This window comes from Chiloscyllium plagiosum, chromosome 43, assembly GCF_004010195.1.
Source record: "Chiloscyllium plagiosum isolate BGI_BamShark_2017 chromosome 43, ASM401019v2, whole genome shotgun sequence".
In the NCBI taxonomy this organism is placed as follows: domain Eukaryota; kingdom Metazoa; phylum Chordata; class Chondrichthyes; order Orectolobiformes; family Hemiscylliidae; genus Chiloscyllium; species Chiloscyllium plagiosum.
In genome coordinates, this window is record NC_057752.1 from 9,023,202 (window position 1) to 9,040,766 (window position 17,565).

The 17,565-nt window shown below is 41.6% G+C and overlaps 1 protein-coding gene across 3 annotated transcripts in view; it reads left to right on the forward strand.

The window, feature by feature from the left end:
* The window catches only part of letmd1 (LETM1 domain containing 1), a 30,136-nt gene extending 16,879 nt beyond the window's left edge, over positions 1 to 13,257 (forward strand). For 2 of the 3 annotated variants that reach the window (XM_043681956.1, XM_043681958.1), the window contains 5 exons: positions 1,537 to 1,723; positions 6,144 to 6,245; positions 6,521 to 6,673; positions 8,411 to 8,507; positions 10,876 to 13,257. In XM_043681956.1, the coding sequence (XP_043537891.1) occupies positions 1,537 to 1,723; positions 6,144 to 6,245; positions 6,521 to 6,673; positions 8,411 to 8,507; positions 10,876 to 10,952 (616 nt within the window). In that variant the 3' untranslated portion in view covers positions 10,953 to 13,257. The remainder of the gene's footprint in view (positions 1 to 1,536; positions 1,724 to 6,143; positions 6,246 to 6,520; positions 6,674 to 8,410; positions 8,508 to 10,875) is intronic. The other variant, XM_043681957.1, reaches the window with a different exon arrangement.
* Positions 13,258 to 17,565: the final 4,308 nt, after the last annotated feature.

Here is a 17,565-nt window from a genome sequence, read left to right on the forward strand (position 1 = left end):
ATCTGGTCCGGGCCTGGCGACTTGTCATTCTTAATGTTTGACAAAATTTTCAGCACATCAGCTTCCTCTATCTCTATCCATTCCAGAATGCACACCTGCTCTTCAAAGGTTTCATTCACTACAAAGTTTGTTTCTTTCGTAAAGACAGAAGCAAAAAACTCATTTAGGGCTCCCCCTACCTCCTCAGACTCCACACACAAGTTCGCTATGCTATCCCTGATCGGCCCTACTCTTTCTTTGACCATTCTCTTATCCCTCACATAAGTGTAAAATGCCTTTGTGTTCTCCCTAATCCATTCTGCCAAGCCTTTCTTGTGCCCCCTCCTGGCTCTCCTCAGACCTTTTTTGAGCTCAATCCTCGCCTGCCTGTAATTCTCTAGATCTGAGCTTTACCCTAGCTACCTCCACCTTATGTAAGCTACCTTCTTCCTTTTGACGAGAAGCTCCACTGCTCTCGTCATCCAAGGTTCCTTTACCTTATCCCTTCTTGCCTGTCTCAGAGGGACATATTTATTCATCACTCGCAACAACTGTTCCTTAAACAGTGTCCACATGTCTATAATGCCTTTACCATGAAACAATTGCTCCCAGTCCATGCTTCCTAACTCATGTCTAATCGCATCATAGTTTCCTCTTCCCCAATTTAAATATCCTCCCATTTTGCCTAATCCTCTCCTCCTCCATAGCTATGTAGAATGTGAGGCAGTTGTGGTCACTATCACCAAAATGCTCTCCCACCACAAGATCTGATACCTGCCCCGGCTCGTTTCCGAGCACCAAACCTAGAATGGCCTCTCCCCTCATCGGCCTGTCAACGTACTGAGTTAGGAAACCCTCCTGAACACACCTTACAAAAACAGCTCCATTCAAATCTTCTGCTCAAAGGAGGTTCCAATCAATATTGGGAAAGTTAAAGTCACCCATTACAACAACCCTACTACGTCCACATTTTTCCAAAATTAATTATCATGGTAGCCCAAAAATCTACCACCAAACTAAAACAAATATTAATGAATTTAAAGGATCCTGTACCCACAGCCAGCAGAACGAACCTAATATACAAAATACCCTGCAACAACTGCAACAAACATTATTTTGGACCGACGGGCAGGAAACTAGCCACCAGAATACATGACCGATTCTCATTGGTATCCATACACATAGATGAAGAGGGACACCAGTTCGACTGGGACAATGCATCCACCCTGGGACAGGCTAAACAAAGACACATGCAGGAATTCCTCAAGGCATGTTATTCAAACTGCAACTCCATTAACAAACATGTTAATTTGGACCCCATTTACCAACTTCTCAGAAACCAAACTGGAAATGATATCACCCACCACAACAAACCACGACATTTAAGTAGCAAGTGGTACAGAACATCAACGCTTCACCGGAGACTCACTGATGATACTACCTAGCATGGTGATGAAACACCTAAAAACAAACACACCAGCTCAGCGAGCAAACCTACTTGAGCTACAAATCTTCTCCAAAATCTCAAACACCTATCTAATATTTTATTGTTTGTAGGTATTTCTTTCCACGGCAGCTGTTAATAAGACACTTCTGGAACCTCGAACAGCAGAAGGAGTTCATGGAAATCTACCACTCCATACGGGCTGAGGCTTACCCAAATGCTGTGAAGAATTTGATCAAAGCAGTGTCAAGATTTCCAGACAAAAGACTGAAAAACCAACTATTGCAACTTGGCACTAAAGTAGGTACACAAATATGTTGCATTAGGGAATGAATAATTCCCAAGTTTATTGCTTTGAAAAGTGCATTTGCTGAATGTTGTGCCACATTGATGCACGAACAAGCTATACTATGGAGTAAGGCTGTGAGCCGAGGGTGTGGAGAGATCAATGGGAGGGGGGTGTGGGGCTGGGGGGAAGGTAGCTGAGACTGCGATAGGTAGACGGACGTGGGGGTCAGAGAGGAGGCTGGAGTGGATAGGTGGGAAGGAAGATGGACAGGTAGGGCTGGTCGTGAGGGCGGTGCTGAGTTGGAAGATTGGAACTGGAATAAGGTGGGGGAGGGGGAATGAGGAAACTGGTGAAGTCCAAGTTGATGCAGTGGGGGTTGGATGGTCCCAAGGCATAAGATGAGGCATTCTTCCTCCAGGTGTCGGGTGGTTAGGGAGTGGTGATGGAGGAGGCCCAGGACCTGTATGTCCTTGGGGGAGTTGAAGTGTTCGGCCACGGTGTGGTGGGGTTGGTTGGTGCATGTGGTCTGGAGATGTTCTCTGAAGCACTGTCCGAGTAGGCGTCCTGTCTCCCCAACGTAGAGGAGGCCACATCAGGAGCAACGGATACAGTAAATGACGTGTGGAAGTGCAGGTAAAACCCTGATGGTTGTGGAAGGCTGTTTTGGGGGCTTGGATGGAGGTGTGGGTGCAGGTTTTGCAATTCCTGCAGTGGCGGGGGAAGGTGCTAGGAGGGGAGGGTGGGCTGTTAGGGCATGTGGACCTAACAAGGTAGTCATGGAGGGAATGGTCTTTACAGAAAGCGGATGGGGTGGGGAAGGAAATGTATCTCTGGTGGTGGGGTCTGTTTGTAGGTGGCAGAAATGGCGGAGAATGATGCCATGTATGTGGAGGTTGGTGGGCTGGAAGGTGAGGAACAAGGGGGTTCCATCCTTGTTTCAGTAGGAGGGGTGGGGTTCAAGGGTGGAGGTGCGGGACATGGATGAGATGCTTTGGAAGGAATCATCAACCACGTGGGAGGGGAAATTGCGGTCTTCTGCCTCCGGACCCTCCAACCCCATGTGGATTACATCAGTTTCCTCATTTCCCCTCACCCCACCTTATCCCAGTTCCAACCTTCCAATTCGACACCGCCCTCGCGGCCAGCGGTGTCACGTATCCAACACCTACCTGTCCATCTTCCTTCCCACCTATCCACTCCACCCTCCTCTCCGACCTATCACCATTACCCCCACCTCCATCTCTCCACCCCCTCGGCTCTCAGCCTCATTCCTGATGAAGGGCTTTTGCCCGAAACGTGATTCTTCTGCTCCTCAGATGCTGCCTGACCGGTTGTGCTTTTCCAGCACCACAATCTCGACTCTGATCTCCAGCATCAGCAGTCCACACTTTCATCTATACTATGGAGTAGCAAGGTGCAGGTTGTGACTGATTATCTGAATGTTGTCTTTCCAAGAAGGTGAGGAAGAAAAAGTGAACAAATAAACCTCGGCTTTTACAAAGCTCCTAGCAACCATTAGTGTGCTAGGTAGAAGCCACAAGACAACTCACTTACCTAACATCTTAATTAACAGAACTATAAGACCTAAAGTAAAAGGGGAAAGAGAATGGATACGAGTGTGCCATGATGACAGGTTGAGGGTTATTTTGTAAGTTGGGATGTAGTGATTGTAACAAAGTCAGCCAGGTGGACCCCATGGAATATGAGTTCCCTGATTGGGGCTGTTAACCTGGTCCAATCAGGGAGCCCTGGCTGACAGATATAAACAGGAGTCATAGAGGTCCTGTTCGCTCTGAGGAATATGGACCAGTGTCAAGTATGTGTAAATAAAGGATGATTGGATACTAGCTTCTGTGGTGTTATTTCAGGTGAGAATGATTTTCAATAACATTTGACACATAACAAAAGTAGAACACTTAAAGGGAAAGCACCGAAATATAACCAATAAGAAAAGGCACTTCACCTTGAAAGACTAGATAGTCACAACATTAAGGACATGCTGGACGTATGTGACATATAAGACATCTAAGTGTAGATTTGAAAGCTGTCTCAAAGATCACAGGTAGCTGGTGTAGGAAATAGAAATGTCAAATGGGATTGCTGTTTTCAGTTTAGGAGTTAAAAGAGAAAAACAACAAAAGTTCTACCCTACAGTGAACCCATGTTACACCTGATCCTTGAACACAGGGGACAATAGTTCTGTCTTTAAGCAATGGCATCCTTTTGAGACATGAAGGTTCAGTTGGGGCGCTTGAGAGTTACAAGCTAGCCAGGAAAGACCTAAAGAGAGAGCTAAGAAGAGCCAAAGGGAACATGAGAATTTGTTGGCAGATAGGATCAAAGAAAACCCTAAAGCTTTCTATAGGTATATCAGGAATAAAAGAATGACTAGACTAAGTTTAGTGCCAATCAAGGATAGTAGTGGAAAGTTGTGTGTGGAGTCCAAGGAGATAGGAGAAGCGCTAAATGAATATTTTTCGTCTGTATTCACACTGGTAAAAGACAATGTTGTTGAAGAGAATACAGAGATATAAGCTACTAGACTAGACAGGATTGAGGTTCACAAGGAGGAGGTGTTAGCAATTCTGGAGAGTGTGAAAATAGATAAGTTCCCTGGGCTGGATGGGATTTATTTTAGGATTCTTTGGGAAACCAGGGAGGAGGTTGTATAGCCTTTGGTTTTGATCTTTATGTCGTCATTGGCTACAGGAATAATGCCAGAAGACTGGAGGATAGCAAATGTCCTCCCCTTGCTCAAGAAGGGGAGGAGAGACAATCCTGGTCATTATAAACCAGTGAGCCTTACTTCAGTTGTGGATAAAGTGTTGAAAAAGGTTATAAGAGATGAGATTTATAATCATCTAGAAAGGAATAAGTTGATTAGGGATAGTCAACACAATTTTGATAAGGGTAGATCGGGCCTCACAAACCTTATTGAGTTCTTTGAGAAGGTGACCAAATAGGTGGATGAGGGTAAAGCAGTTGATGTGATGTATATGGATTTCAATAAGGTATTTGATAAAGTTTTCCACGGTAGGCTATTGCACAAAATACATGGGAGGCATGGGATTGAGGGTGATTTAGCGGTTTGTATCAGAAATTGACTAGCTGAAAGAAGACAAGGTGATGGTTGATGGGAAATGTTCATCCTGGAATTCAGTTACTAGTGGTGTACCGCAAGGATCTGTTTTGGGGCCACTGTTGTTTGTCATTTTTATAAATGTCCTGGATAAGGGCATAGAAGGATGGGGTAGTAAATTTGCAGATGATTTGTGAGTTGTGGATAGTGCCAAAGGATGTTGCCGGCTTTAAAGGGGCATAGATAAGCTGCAGAGCTGGGCTGAGAGGTGGCAAAAGGAGTTTAATGTGAAAAAGTGTGAGGTATTTCACTTTGGGATGAATAAAGAGTGCTGGGCTAATGCTAAGATTCTTGACAGTGTAGATGAGCAGAGAGATCTCGATGTCCATGTACATAGATCCCTGAAAGTTCCCACCCAGGTTGATCAGGTTATTAAGAAGACATATTGGTGTGTTAAGTTTTTATTAGTAGAGGGATTGAGTTTCAAAGCCATGAGGTCATGCTGCATCTGTACAAAACTCTGGTGTGGCCGCACTTGGAGTATTGCATATAGTTCTGGTCACCGCATTATAAGAAAATATCGAAGCTTTGGAAAGGGTTCAGAGGCGATTTACTAGGATGTTGCCTGGTATGGAGGGAAGGTCTTATGAGGAAAGGCTGAGGGAATTGAGGCTGTTTTCATTCCAACGATGAAGGTTGAGAGGTGACTTAATTGAGACATATAACATAATCAGAGGGTTAGATAGGGTAGATAGTGAGCGCCTTTTTCCTAGGATGGTGATGTCTAGCATGAGAGCATAGCTTTAAATTGAGGGGTGATAGATATAGGGCAGATATCAGAGATAGTTTCTTTAATCAGAGTAGTAGGGGCATGGAACACCCTGCCTGCAACAGTAGCAGACTCGCCAACTTAAAGGGCATTTAAATGGTCAATGACTAAACTTATGGATGAAAATGGAATAAGATAGGCTTCAGATTGGTTTCACAGGTCGGTGCAACATCACGGGCCGAAGGGCCTGTACTGTGCTGTAATATTCTATGTTCATCTTATTCAGAAGAAAAGAATCCTCCACCCTCCATTAAAATAAAGTTTTAATTATTTAATTCTTAACATATCTGCTAAATTAGATATATCAGCTTATTGGGGACTGTCGATGAGTTGCTGCTTTTTAAATCATTTATTCTCCTGAAATTTTAATTGTTTTTTGATCTAATTGATGACTCTGCTGAGGCAAACAACCTAGCTTTTGACACTGAATACATTATTTACTTAATTCCGATGTAGGAAGCTGATTTTATTTTGGCTGTCAATGCATTTACATTTTTTCATATTGTTCTGTATTTAATTTAAGGTTCAGGAAGGTATCCACCCAGAAATCTCCCAGCTGTATTTGGTGGCAAAGCCTTTCTCGGGACGTCCATTAGAAATACGATACATTAATGCACGCCAGATGGTGAGCAATTGGCTGAAACCTTCTAAGAAGTCTATTTCTGTGAACTATTAAGCAGGTTTAATTAACGACACAGCTTAATGGAACTCTGCCATGCTGTGTTTTCAATGTTTTTGTTGAGATAGTGGAGTAATTTGTTGGGCATTTTTGTAAAGTGAAATTTCATGGCTTGTTTTCTTTCAACAATATTTAAGTCCCATTTGAAATGAAAGGAATAGAGGAAATGTTACACCCATTTGCTTGCTTTCCCCCTCTTTCAACTGCTGTTATGTTCTTAGAAAACCTTGAGCAAGGTGATGTTTCTGACTCCACACTTGCCTACCTTCATCATGCGCCATCGCCTCCGGAGCCACATAATGGAGATTCATCATTTGGACCAAGCTCTCAATGTCTTCGGTGTTCACAACCTGTCAGAGGATGAACTGAGGACTGTGAGTAAAAAAGAATTGATGTTGTGTAGTTTACATAACAACAACAACTTGCATTCATTTAATGCCTTTAACAGAAGTTTATTCCAATGAAAATAGAGGCCAAAACAAAGAAGTGCCATTTGTTTTGAGAAGGTATATTTTAAAGAAGTCATTGAGGAGGCAAAGAAGAGTAGTTTCTAGAAAGGAATTCAGCTACTTAGGGCCTGGATGGCAGAAGGCACAGCCACCAGTGATGGGGCGAAAGAATTGGAGGAGCGCAGATTTCTTCGGTTGTGGGGCTGGAGTAATATAGAGACAGGAAATTGATTTTGACCGGGTTGACCTGCCAGTGAAGTGCACTGGCCAGTCATCCATATGCACAGTGAAATGGTGGCCCTTATTCTGAGGCACTGGTCTCCATGATATCAGGCAAGCATGTTGTGGGGCACCAAACAAACATCCCAGTACGGCTTGCAAAATCATACAGTGCTGGCCACTAACAATGTTAAGGATGGCATGTAGGTTCCAGTGCAGTAAAAACCTACATTGTTTTTGTCAGACCATAAGAAGTACTTTGAATTAGAAGCAGACAGTATTGTCTTGTCATTTGGAAAATAGCATGTACTTTAGGTGGGGTTAGAGGGGCCTGAATGGGAGAAATATTTTTTTACATCTTGAACCCATTGTCTCAAAGTGACCTTGTGAATGGATTTTGTTTATAATATCCCACCGTGTCCTTTTCAAATTTGTGCTTGGGTGACATAATGCAGAGAGAATGTAAATGTGGATAGTGTCATTAAAAGAGTTGTTTATTAGCTAGGGTTTTCTTTCATTTCTCCACCATGCTAATGATACATTACTAACATTGTAGACTTAATTGTTACTCTGCTGAATAAACAGACCATTATCATCAGATGCATGTGTGGAGCTGATGTTTTGAGCCTAGCCTGTCTGAACTTGGTGAATGAAAGTCTTGAACAGATTCACCTATTTGTCGTTCAGATGTGGAAACCACTGCTGGGCTTGACTTGAATCAGTCGGTGATGAGCGGAATATTGTGCTGTTTTTATCTATGTTTTCATGTATTAACCTTCTGATGTCGTCTTGTTCAATGAAATGTTATTGTTACAAAATATAAATATGTCCATCACTAGATTAAGGAAATCTTGTCCAACATTTTACCCGATACCTTTGGCTTGACATTTCATTTCTCATATAGCTCTTTTAAAAGTCAACCTTAGTTTTTCAGGGATCAAAAGCCACTGGCTGTCCACCCACTCCCACCCATACACACTCAATAAAGAAGTTTCAATGGGTAGGAGAAGCTATCCAAAAAGCTCTGTTGTGAATCTGCTTAGCTATCAAGAACTTCTTAAAATGATGCTTTATTAACATCACCCAATCGTTTCCCTGTGAAGGCACAACCACAACTGAAGGTGAACCTATCCAACTGCAGCCGACCATCCCTCAATAGGATACACTCATCTGTATAATAGCAACAGTCTGGAAGCAGTTAGCTGATCCATGTATAGGTTCCTATGGCAGCCCACAGTATGCAAACCCCTGCAAATAATGCTTTTTAAAAAGTTGACTACTTAAACTTTCGCGCAAAACATTGATGTCTCAGATTTGACTTTTACACAGGTATGTATGCAAATTGCAAAAAAAAAGTTTCATATTATTTTATATTATTTGTTTCTCCATTTGTCTCTGAGAGTGTAGTTTGTCTGATCAATGTTTTGTGGTTCTGATTTCAAGGCATGTTATATAAGAGGTCTGAACTCAGTGCACCTGAATGCAGCAGAGTGTAAGGAATGGTTAACCAAATGGGTGCAACTTTCTAAGAAGTTAAAAGGTAAAAGTTTACAGAGCAAGTGCCTCTTATTACTGATAATATAATGGCTGTCTTTTGGTCGCTATAAAATCACAGACTTCTAAAATGCAGGAAGGTGGCTGGCTTTTTGAAAGTATTATCACTAAATCTGTTTCTCATACCCTTTGGAAATTTTTGCCTCCCATTTATTCAGCCATTCTATTTTCACAACCGTTTCCAATACGGAATTCCCTGAACTAACAGCGGTTTGCCTGATTCCATATAATTAACTAAGACACCATGGTGAACAGATGCTTCGGGCAACTACGTTATTTTTTCTTGGATATGGTAATTCATGAATAGCAAGTTGAAGACCAAGCCTTTCCCCACAGGAAGGGAAATTGAGAAAGGGATATCTCAACTCCAGAAGTAGGGAAGAGGCCGCATGCCTAGCTAATCTATGAGAATGGATAGAAATGCCTGAGGTAGACACACCTAATGAAACTGTCTTAGGCCAAATACAAAAGCTAATGTTTGCTTCCACAAATGCCAGTGACATGAATGAACAAATGGTCTGTTTTGGTGTTTGATGGTCTGTTTTTGGGTTGATTATAATCCCTACAATGCAAAAGGAGGCCATTTGGCCCACTCGGACCCAGTCCCCTATCCTATCCCCATCACCTTACGTTTACAATAGTTTATCCAAATATCCTACATATCCCACATATCCCTGAACACTATGCGCAATTTAGCACAGCCAATCCACCTAACCTGCACACCCGTTGCACTGTGGGATGAAACTGGAATACCCAGAGGAAACCCAGCAGATAGGAGTTTAATTTAGATAAATGCGAGGTGCTGCATTTTGAGAAAGCAAATCTTAACAGGACTTATACACTTAATGGTAAGGTCCTAGGGAGTGTTGCTGAACAAAGAGACCTTGAAAGTGGAGTCGCAGGTAGATAGGATAGTGAAGAAGGCATTTGGTATGCTTTCTTTTATTGGTCAGAGTATTGAGTACAGGAGTTGGGAGGTCATGTTGCAGCTGTACAGGATATTGGTTAGGCCACTGTTTGAATATTGCGTGCAATTTTGGTCTCCTTCCTATCAGAAGGAGGTTGTGAAACTTGAAAGGGTTCAGAAAATGTTGACAAGGATGTTGCCAGGGTTGGAGGATTTGAGCTATAGGGAAAGGCTGAATAGGGTAGGACCATTTTCCCAGGAGGCTGAGGGGTGACCTTAGAGAGATTTAGAAAATCATGAGGGGCATGGATAGGATGAATAGATAAAGCCTTTTCCCCGGGGTGGGGGAGTGCAGAACGAGAGGGCATATATTTAGGGTGATCGGGGAAAGATATAAAAGAGACGTAAGGGACAACCTTTTCACACAGAGGGTGGTACGTGTATGGAATGAGCTGCCAGAGGAAGCGGTGGAGGTTGGTACAATGACAACATTTAAAAGGCATCTGGATGGGTATATGAATAGGAAGGGTTTGGAGAGATATGGGCCAAGTGCTGGCAGGTGGGACCAGATTGGGTTGGGATACCTGGTCGGCATGGATGGGTTGGACCGAAGGATCTGTTTCCGTGCTGTATATCTCTATGACTGTAAGAGGTGAATGTACAAACTCCACACAGACAATTGCCCAAGACTGGAATTGAACCTGGGTCTCTGGTGCTGTGAGGCAGCAGTGCTAACCACTGAGTCATCACGCTGTCCTAATATGGAATAAACCTTGACACTAGGAAAACTTTCTCCTTCTCTTCAAGTAGTGCCATGGCAATGAAACACATGGCCTTTGGTTTAATGTCTCATAATAGTACAGCACTCCCTCACTACTGTACTGGAATGTCAACCGAGATTTTTTGTTTTATCTACAGTGGGCCGAATTTTCCAAATGACCAACCTTCTAATATTCATTTCTCTTTCTCACTGTAGAATCAATAGGGATAATTTATCCTCATTGCTCTTCTGAACCATTTATTGCAATCAGTGTCGCGCTCATTCAGTCTATGCTTACCATTTCCAAGTATACACTTACATTGCTTGGACAGTATTGTATCTTTGTAGGTGTTCCATTTGTAGTGTTTTAAACTTCTGTAATTTTTTTAAAGCTCTTTCTCTATTTCTTTGAGGTTAGACTTTTTAAAGAGAAAGGAGAGAGAAAAGGTCAGACTCACTGTTTAATAGAGTGGTGAAGATTTTTCCCATTTGTGCTATTGGTGAAAATTCTATTTTGCTCTGTTTGGAGAGTCACAGGTTTCTGAAAAAATAAAACTGTAAGAGCTGTGGTCAGGATAGGAGTCACATTTTTACATAGCTAGGTTTTTTTTGTAATAGTGGTAAATACATAAAAACATCTATCAGTTCGAAATTTAAAAAAAAAACTGAAATACTTTCTGATTTCAGATTCTGAAGCCTCGCTGCTGTTACATAGCATGGTGTTACTTTCCACAAATTACCACAATTCCAGAAAAAGCAAGTAAGCCTTAGATGGGCAATTCCAGTTTTGCATTTGTTTACCTAAGACATCTGTGTTGTGTTGACAACGTACTATTCCTACATTACTGCAAGAATGAGACTCCAGAATTCAAAAGATTGTCATAGCTAGCCTCTTATTGTGTAATGATTGTGTTTGGAGGCAGATTTCCCCTAATGAAATTCAATGCATTTATCTGAGTGAAAAAGAAAAATATGTATTCCATCGTTTATTTAAAAGCGCACACATGAATTAATTTAAAAGAAACAATGCTTTTGGACCAATACTTTTATAGCTTACTGCAGTGGGAGATCATTTTTGATATGTTTGCAGTCAAGTCATGTGCAAATTTTTGATTGTTGGAAGATTTGACCAGTAGTAAAGGGACACTTAAAATTGCTATTAAAATAAGAGGTTAATATAATGTCATAAGTTATATGCAAATGCCTTAGCAACTTCAGACAAAGCCAAGTGTGTGATCAAATGCAGCAATGTTGCAGTCAAAGCTGCACTGCTCCTTCCTTTGCTTTGTGGTAAAGGCATGTCACTGTCTGGCTCATTATTCAAATGCTTTGAGTAACATGAAACTTGGACTATATAAACAACATCTTTTTTTTAAAAAAAAGTCACTGAATACTTCTTCAAATTTTCCCCATTTCACTTTTCACTTAATGCAGCTATTGATTTTGCAGTTGAAATACAGAGGGGACATGGAAAATTCACCTTTTGCATAGTAGATTGAACTCATGACCAACCTAATGCTTATGATTCACACTCCAATGCTAAAGATATTCAGGTCAATAATACCAAAACTAAAGCAAAATATTGCAGATGCTGGAAATCTGAAATAAAACCAAATTCTGAAAACACTCAAAAGCTTAAGAATGAGAAATAGAGTTAACGTTTCAGATCATTGACCTTTTGTCAGAACTCTGCTGGCCAAACACATTGAAGTACCTGATGTCAAGTGGGGCTAGATCTACTGTTTTAAGCATATTTATGGCACTCTGATATTTCATTAATGGCCATATAAATTGGTGTTAGTGCATTTTTGGAGAGTATTTTTGCATTTGCTGAATGCTTTAAGCTTGTAGCTACCTGTATAATCAAATAGAATGTCATGTCTTTGTCAAAACTGCTGGCACAGTTTACTGAGGGATTGTTATAAGACACTGATTTGAATATTTAACTCAACTCAAAGGGAAAAAAGTGATGTTTACTTAATTATCTGCTGCCCATGTTAATTCCTCTGCCAGTAATAGGCAACAAGAGTGAGTGCAAATTAGTGGTAGCTTCTACACTGTCTTACTTGAAGTATTGCTGCCTACTATATGCCCATATTGTTTTGATTTCATCTTATTTTTTTAAATATCATTCGTCCCAGTTCCTGTTTCACACTACACTTTGTGATGTAGTTCCACCGCACTAGCACACTGTCACCTGAGCAATGAGTTTTGCTATTCAAAATATATGGTTGCTTCATGACAGTAAAGTAGAAGCACTGATGCCAAGAATTCAATAGGAGGAGTCTACCAGAGCTTGAATATTGTGCAGAGTCATTTTTTTTCTTAAATTCAAAATTCTGACTCTGCTACACTGTAGAATCCTGGATAATTGTTGCTGTTTATGTAACTCAAGTTAGGTTTACTTCTCCTACTTTCCACCTCAATCTTTATGCTGCAATGCTGTGTGATGTGTTTAGAGTACCTTAGGTACAGAGGAGTGGAGCTGGAAATATTTCTTTCAAAGTTGAACAGAAGATGATATAGGTGGTTTTCATCTTAAGCATCCAGCCAGTGGCTGAATGGATTGCCCTGCAAAACATCTATCCAATTGAGAGTGAAGATGAAAAGAACCTCCCAAGCTCTGTCCTTTCCAAACAAGGGCAGCAAGTTGGCATCTGAAACTGTGCCATTTATTAACACAAGTGAACAACTTGAATCGTTTTGTGAATTTCGAGTTTAGATTTCCCAAACAGTGGGCATGAACTAACATTACTCAGCAGGCATTTGAATTAATAGCACCTACATTGCACTGATAACCTGCTTATATGTTCCAGTACTACTGATTGTTTCTTTGGAATTGCACATCGCATAAGAGATTTTTAAAAAAAGTTTACTTGAAATTTTTTTTTAATGTGAAGATGGATACCTTCATTTCATAAGTATTTTTATTCAGAGATGTATTGTGAGTGGATATGTGTTTGGAATGCTAATGAGGTTTGTGCATAAAATGGCCTCTGTTTTGGCTCATGTCAATGTGGAAAAATATACGCCTGTTATGTCAATAAAATTATTTTGTGTTCTTTTTGACTTGTTTCGTAATACCAGCACTGGTTGTGCTGTTTATTGACCAGTGCACTAGGCCGAAAGGCTGTTATATCTTGAGTGAATTAGATTTTCCAATATAATATTTACCACATCCAAAAGTGATAGAGCTTCCAGTTCCCTCTGAATGTCAACAATGGACTGTAGTGCCTAGAATGTGCCTCTCAGACAGATAATCAGACAAGACAGACAGTGAACTAAAGGAGATATTAGGAAGGGTTGACTAAAAAGATGGGTTTTAAAAGGGGGAGAGAGAGAAATTTCAAGGTTTGAAGAAGTGTAGTGAATAAGGTTAGCATGGTTTTGTGAAAGGGAAATCCTAACCAATTTATTGGAATTCTTTGAAGGAGTAACACACTATGGATAAAGGGGAGCATATTGATGTACTATATTTGGGTTTCCAGAAGACATTTGGCAAGGAGCCAGATAAAAATTCATTCTATTAAGTAGAGGCTCATAGTATTAAGAAAGGGGGGGGGAAGCTGTGTGTAATTGGCTGGCTGGCAAAAAGCATATATCGATCTCTCTCAGATTGGTAACGTGTCAAATGGGATCTCAAGTATTTGTGCTGCTGCTCAACCTTTTACAATTTATACCAGTAACTTAGATGAGGGGGTCAAAGGCATCAGATGATGCAAAGATAGGTACAAAAGCATGTTGTGAAGATGACATAATCTCTATCCTCTGCATCCTTACTGAGTGAGCAAAATTCTGGTAGATGGAGTATAATATGAGGAAATGTGAAGTTGAGCGTCATTTCCTAGCTGAAAATGTTGCTGGAAAAGCGCAGCAGGTCAGGCAGCATCCAAGGAACAGGAGAATCGACGTTTCGGGCATAAGCCCTTCTTCAGAGTTCCTCTTAGCCACATTGTGTCTAAGCAAAACAGTCCCAACTTCTTCAATCTGTCTTCAAGTGAAATTTTTCATCCCTGGAACCATTCTTAAATGGCTGCTGCATTCTCCTGTTCCTTGGATGCTGCCTGACCTGCTGCGCTTTTCCAGCAACACATTTTCAACTCTGATCTCCAGCATCTGCAGTCCTCACTTTCTCCTCGTCATTACCTAGCGCCAATCTCCTGCTTTTTCCTCATACCCTTGCACCCTATTTCTATCCAAATAATTATCTAATACTTTGTTGAATGCCTCAACTGAACCTGCCTCCACTGCACTTCCTGATAGTACGTTGCATTCCATACTTTAACTAGTCACTGTGAAAAAGCTTTTCCTTACCATGCATTTGCTGCTTTTGCAAATCACTTTAAATCTGTTCCCTCTGAATCTTAATCCTTGTACAAGCAGGAACAGTTTCTCCCTATCTACTCAATCCAGACTCAAAATTTTGACAACCTCTATCAGAGTTCCTCTTAGCCACATTGTGTCTAAGCAAAACAGTCCCAACTTCTTCAATCTGTCTTCAAGTGAAATTTTTCAACCCTGGAACCATTCTTAAATGGTTGCTGCACTCTCTCCAATGCCGCCTTCAGATGTAGCAACCATGACAGGACACAGTACTCCAGCTGAGGTTAACATCACCTCTTTGCTGATGTACTCATGTACTTGTATTAATAAAGCCAAGGATACTTTATGGTTTATTAATTGCTCTCAACCTGTCCTGCCATCTTCAATATGTCCAGGTCTGTCTGGACCTGCAACCCCTTTAGAGGTGTACTCCCTATTCTAATTGTCTTTCAATGTTCTTCCTACCAAACATCATTTGCAACCACTTTGCTGTTTTATTTAAAGTACAGTATTACTTAAACAGAGAATGACTATCGAATTCCAAGATACCAAGGGATCTAGGTGCTCGAGTGCATCAGTCACAAAAGATTGGTACACAGGTACAATACAATCAGGAAAGCTAATAAGATGCTAGCCTTTATTACAAGAGGAATTCAACATAAAACTAATAGTCCTCCTCTTCAGTTACATAGTATTCAAGATATAGTCTCACCCGTGTCCTAAGTGAAGTTCTGGTCTCCTTAAGGAATTATGTAAATCTGTTTGATATGGTTTAGAGGAGATTTACTAAACTGGTACCTGAAATGAGTGGGTTGTCTGATGAGGAAACAGTGGACAGGCTGGGCTTATTTTCACTTGAGTTCAGAAGAGCAGAAGGTGGAGTAGTTTATAATATACTGAACAGTTCTTGAGAAGGTGTCTGTGGAAAGAACATTTACTCTTTTGGGTGATTCCAAAACTATGGGACGTTGTTTTAAAATTAGGGATCACCCTTTTATTGATGAGGTGAGGGGAAATTTCCTCTGAGGGTTCTATGACTTTGGAATACTTTGCCTCTGGGAGGCAAGGTTATGAATATTCTTAAAGTGGAGACTGATTCCCTTGCCAGACAAGAATCTAAGGTTATCAGGGATAGATGGGAATGTGGAATTCAGAGCACGTCCAGACCAGTCATAACCTCATTGAATGGCAGAACAGGCTTGAAGAACCAAATGCCTTACCTCTGCTAATTTGTACACAAGTCCAGATTTATGGCCCTTGCTGGTAAAAGGCAAGCCTTATGATGGCACAAAGAGAGGGCGGCACAAGGGACTGATGTCAGAGGAGCATGCAAAATAAAAAGGATAAGACTTTCCCCTTACCCACTCATTTCATACTTTTGTTGGTAGAAGCCCTTTTTGTGCTCCTCTTGCTCAATGTGGAAGCTCAGGGACATGGCTGACGTCCCTGACTCCTTCACGTATAGGAAGTGTGTCCAGCTGCAGCTCTTGTTAAACCGCATGACAGCTCTGGAGCTGCAGATGGACTCACTTTGGACAATCCGCGATGTTGAAGTGGTTGTGGATAGCACGTTTAATGAATCGGTCACACTGCAGATTAGGTTTGCTGAGGGAGAAAGGGAATGGGTGACTAAGAGGCAGAGAAAGAGCATAAAGGCAGTGCAGGTGTCCCCTGCGGTCATCTCCCTCCAAAACAGGTACCGTTTTGGACACTTGTTGGGGGAGATGGCTCACCAGGCAGTAGCCAGGTTCATGACAGGGGCGTGCAAATGATTGAATAGGGGATTCAATTGTAAGGGGAGTAGATAGGTGGTTCTGTGGTCAAAAACGAGGATCCCGCATGGTATGTTGCCTCACAGGTGCACGGGTCAGGGATGTCTCAGATCGGCTGCAGAACATTCTGAAGGGGGAGGGTGAACAGCCAGTTGTCGTGGTGCACTTTGGCACCAATGATATAGGTGAAAAATGGGATAAGATCTGACAAGCAGAATTTAGGGAGTTAGGAGCCAAGTTAAAAAGTAGGACCTCAATGGTAGTAATCTCAGGATTGCTACCAGTGCCATGTGCTAGTCAGTAGAAATGAAAGAATAGGCAGGATGAATGCATGGGTTGAAAGATGGTGCAGGAGGGAGGGGTTCAGATTTTTGGGACATTGGGACTGGTTCTGGGGGAGGTGTGGCTATTACAAATTGAAAGGTCTACACCTGGGCTGGACTGGAACCAATGTCCTTGGAGTGCTTTTGCTAATGCTGTTGGGGAAGGTTTAAACTAATGTGGCAAGGGGTCGCAAACCAAATGAGGAGGTTAGTGGACAGTCATAAGGTAGTAACTAAAGCCTGTAAGGAACTAGATGGCATGATGTCAGCCTGACTAAGGGAAAGAGTAGGCAGGGAGTAGGTAATGAATGCAAAGGGACAAGTGGTCTGAGGTGCATTTGTTTTAATGCAAGAAGTATAGTAGGTAAGGCAGATAAACTTAGGGCTTGGATTAATACCTGGGAGTATGATGTTATTGTCATTACTGAGACTTGGTTGAGGCAAGGGTATGATTAGCAGCTAAATATCCCAGGATACACAGAGGAACCTCGATAATCCGAACGACACGGGCAGGGAGTATTTTGTTCAGATAATTGAATGCCGGATAACACAGTTTACCCAAACATCGGGACCTTGCGATCTTGTCTGGATAATCTGAAATTCAGATAATTGAATGCCAGATAATAGAGGTGCCTCTCGATGCTTCAGGCAGGAGAGGGAGGTAAAAGGGGTTAGAGAAGATATCACAGCTGTGCTGAAGGAGGGAAGCATGGAGGACTCGAGCAGTGAGACAATATGGGCAGAGCTCAGAAATAGGAAGGTTGCAGTAACAACTTTGGGAATAGTGATCACAATTCCGTAAGTTTTAGAATACTTATGGACAAAGACGAGAGTAGTCCTAAAGGATGTGTGCTAAATTGGTGGAAGGCCAACTATACCAAAATTCAGCAGGTGCTGGGGAATGTGGATTGGGAGCAGCTGTTTGAACATAAATCCACATTTGAAATGTGGGAGGCTTT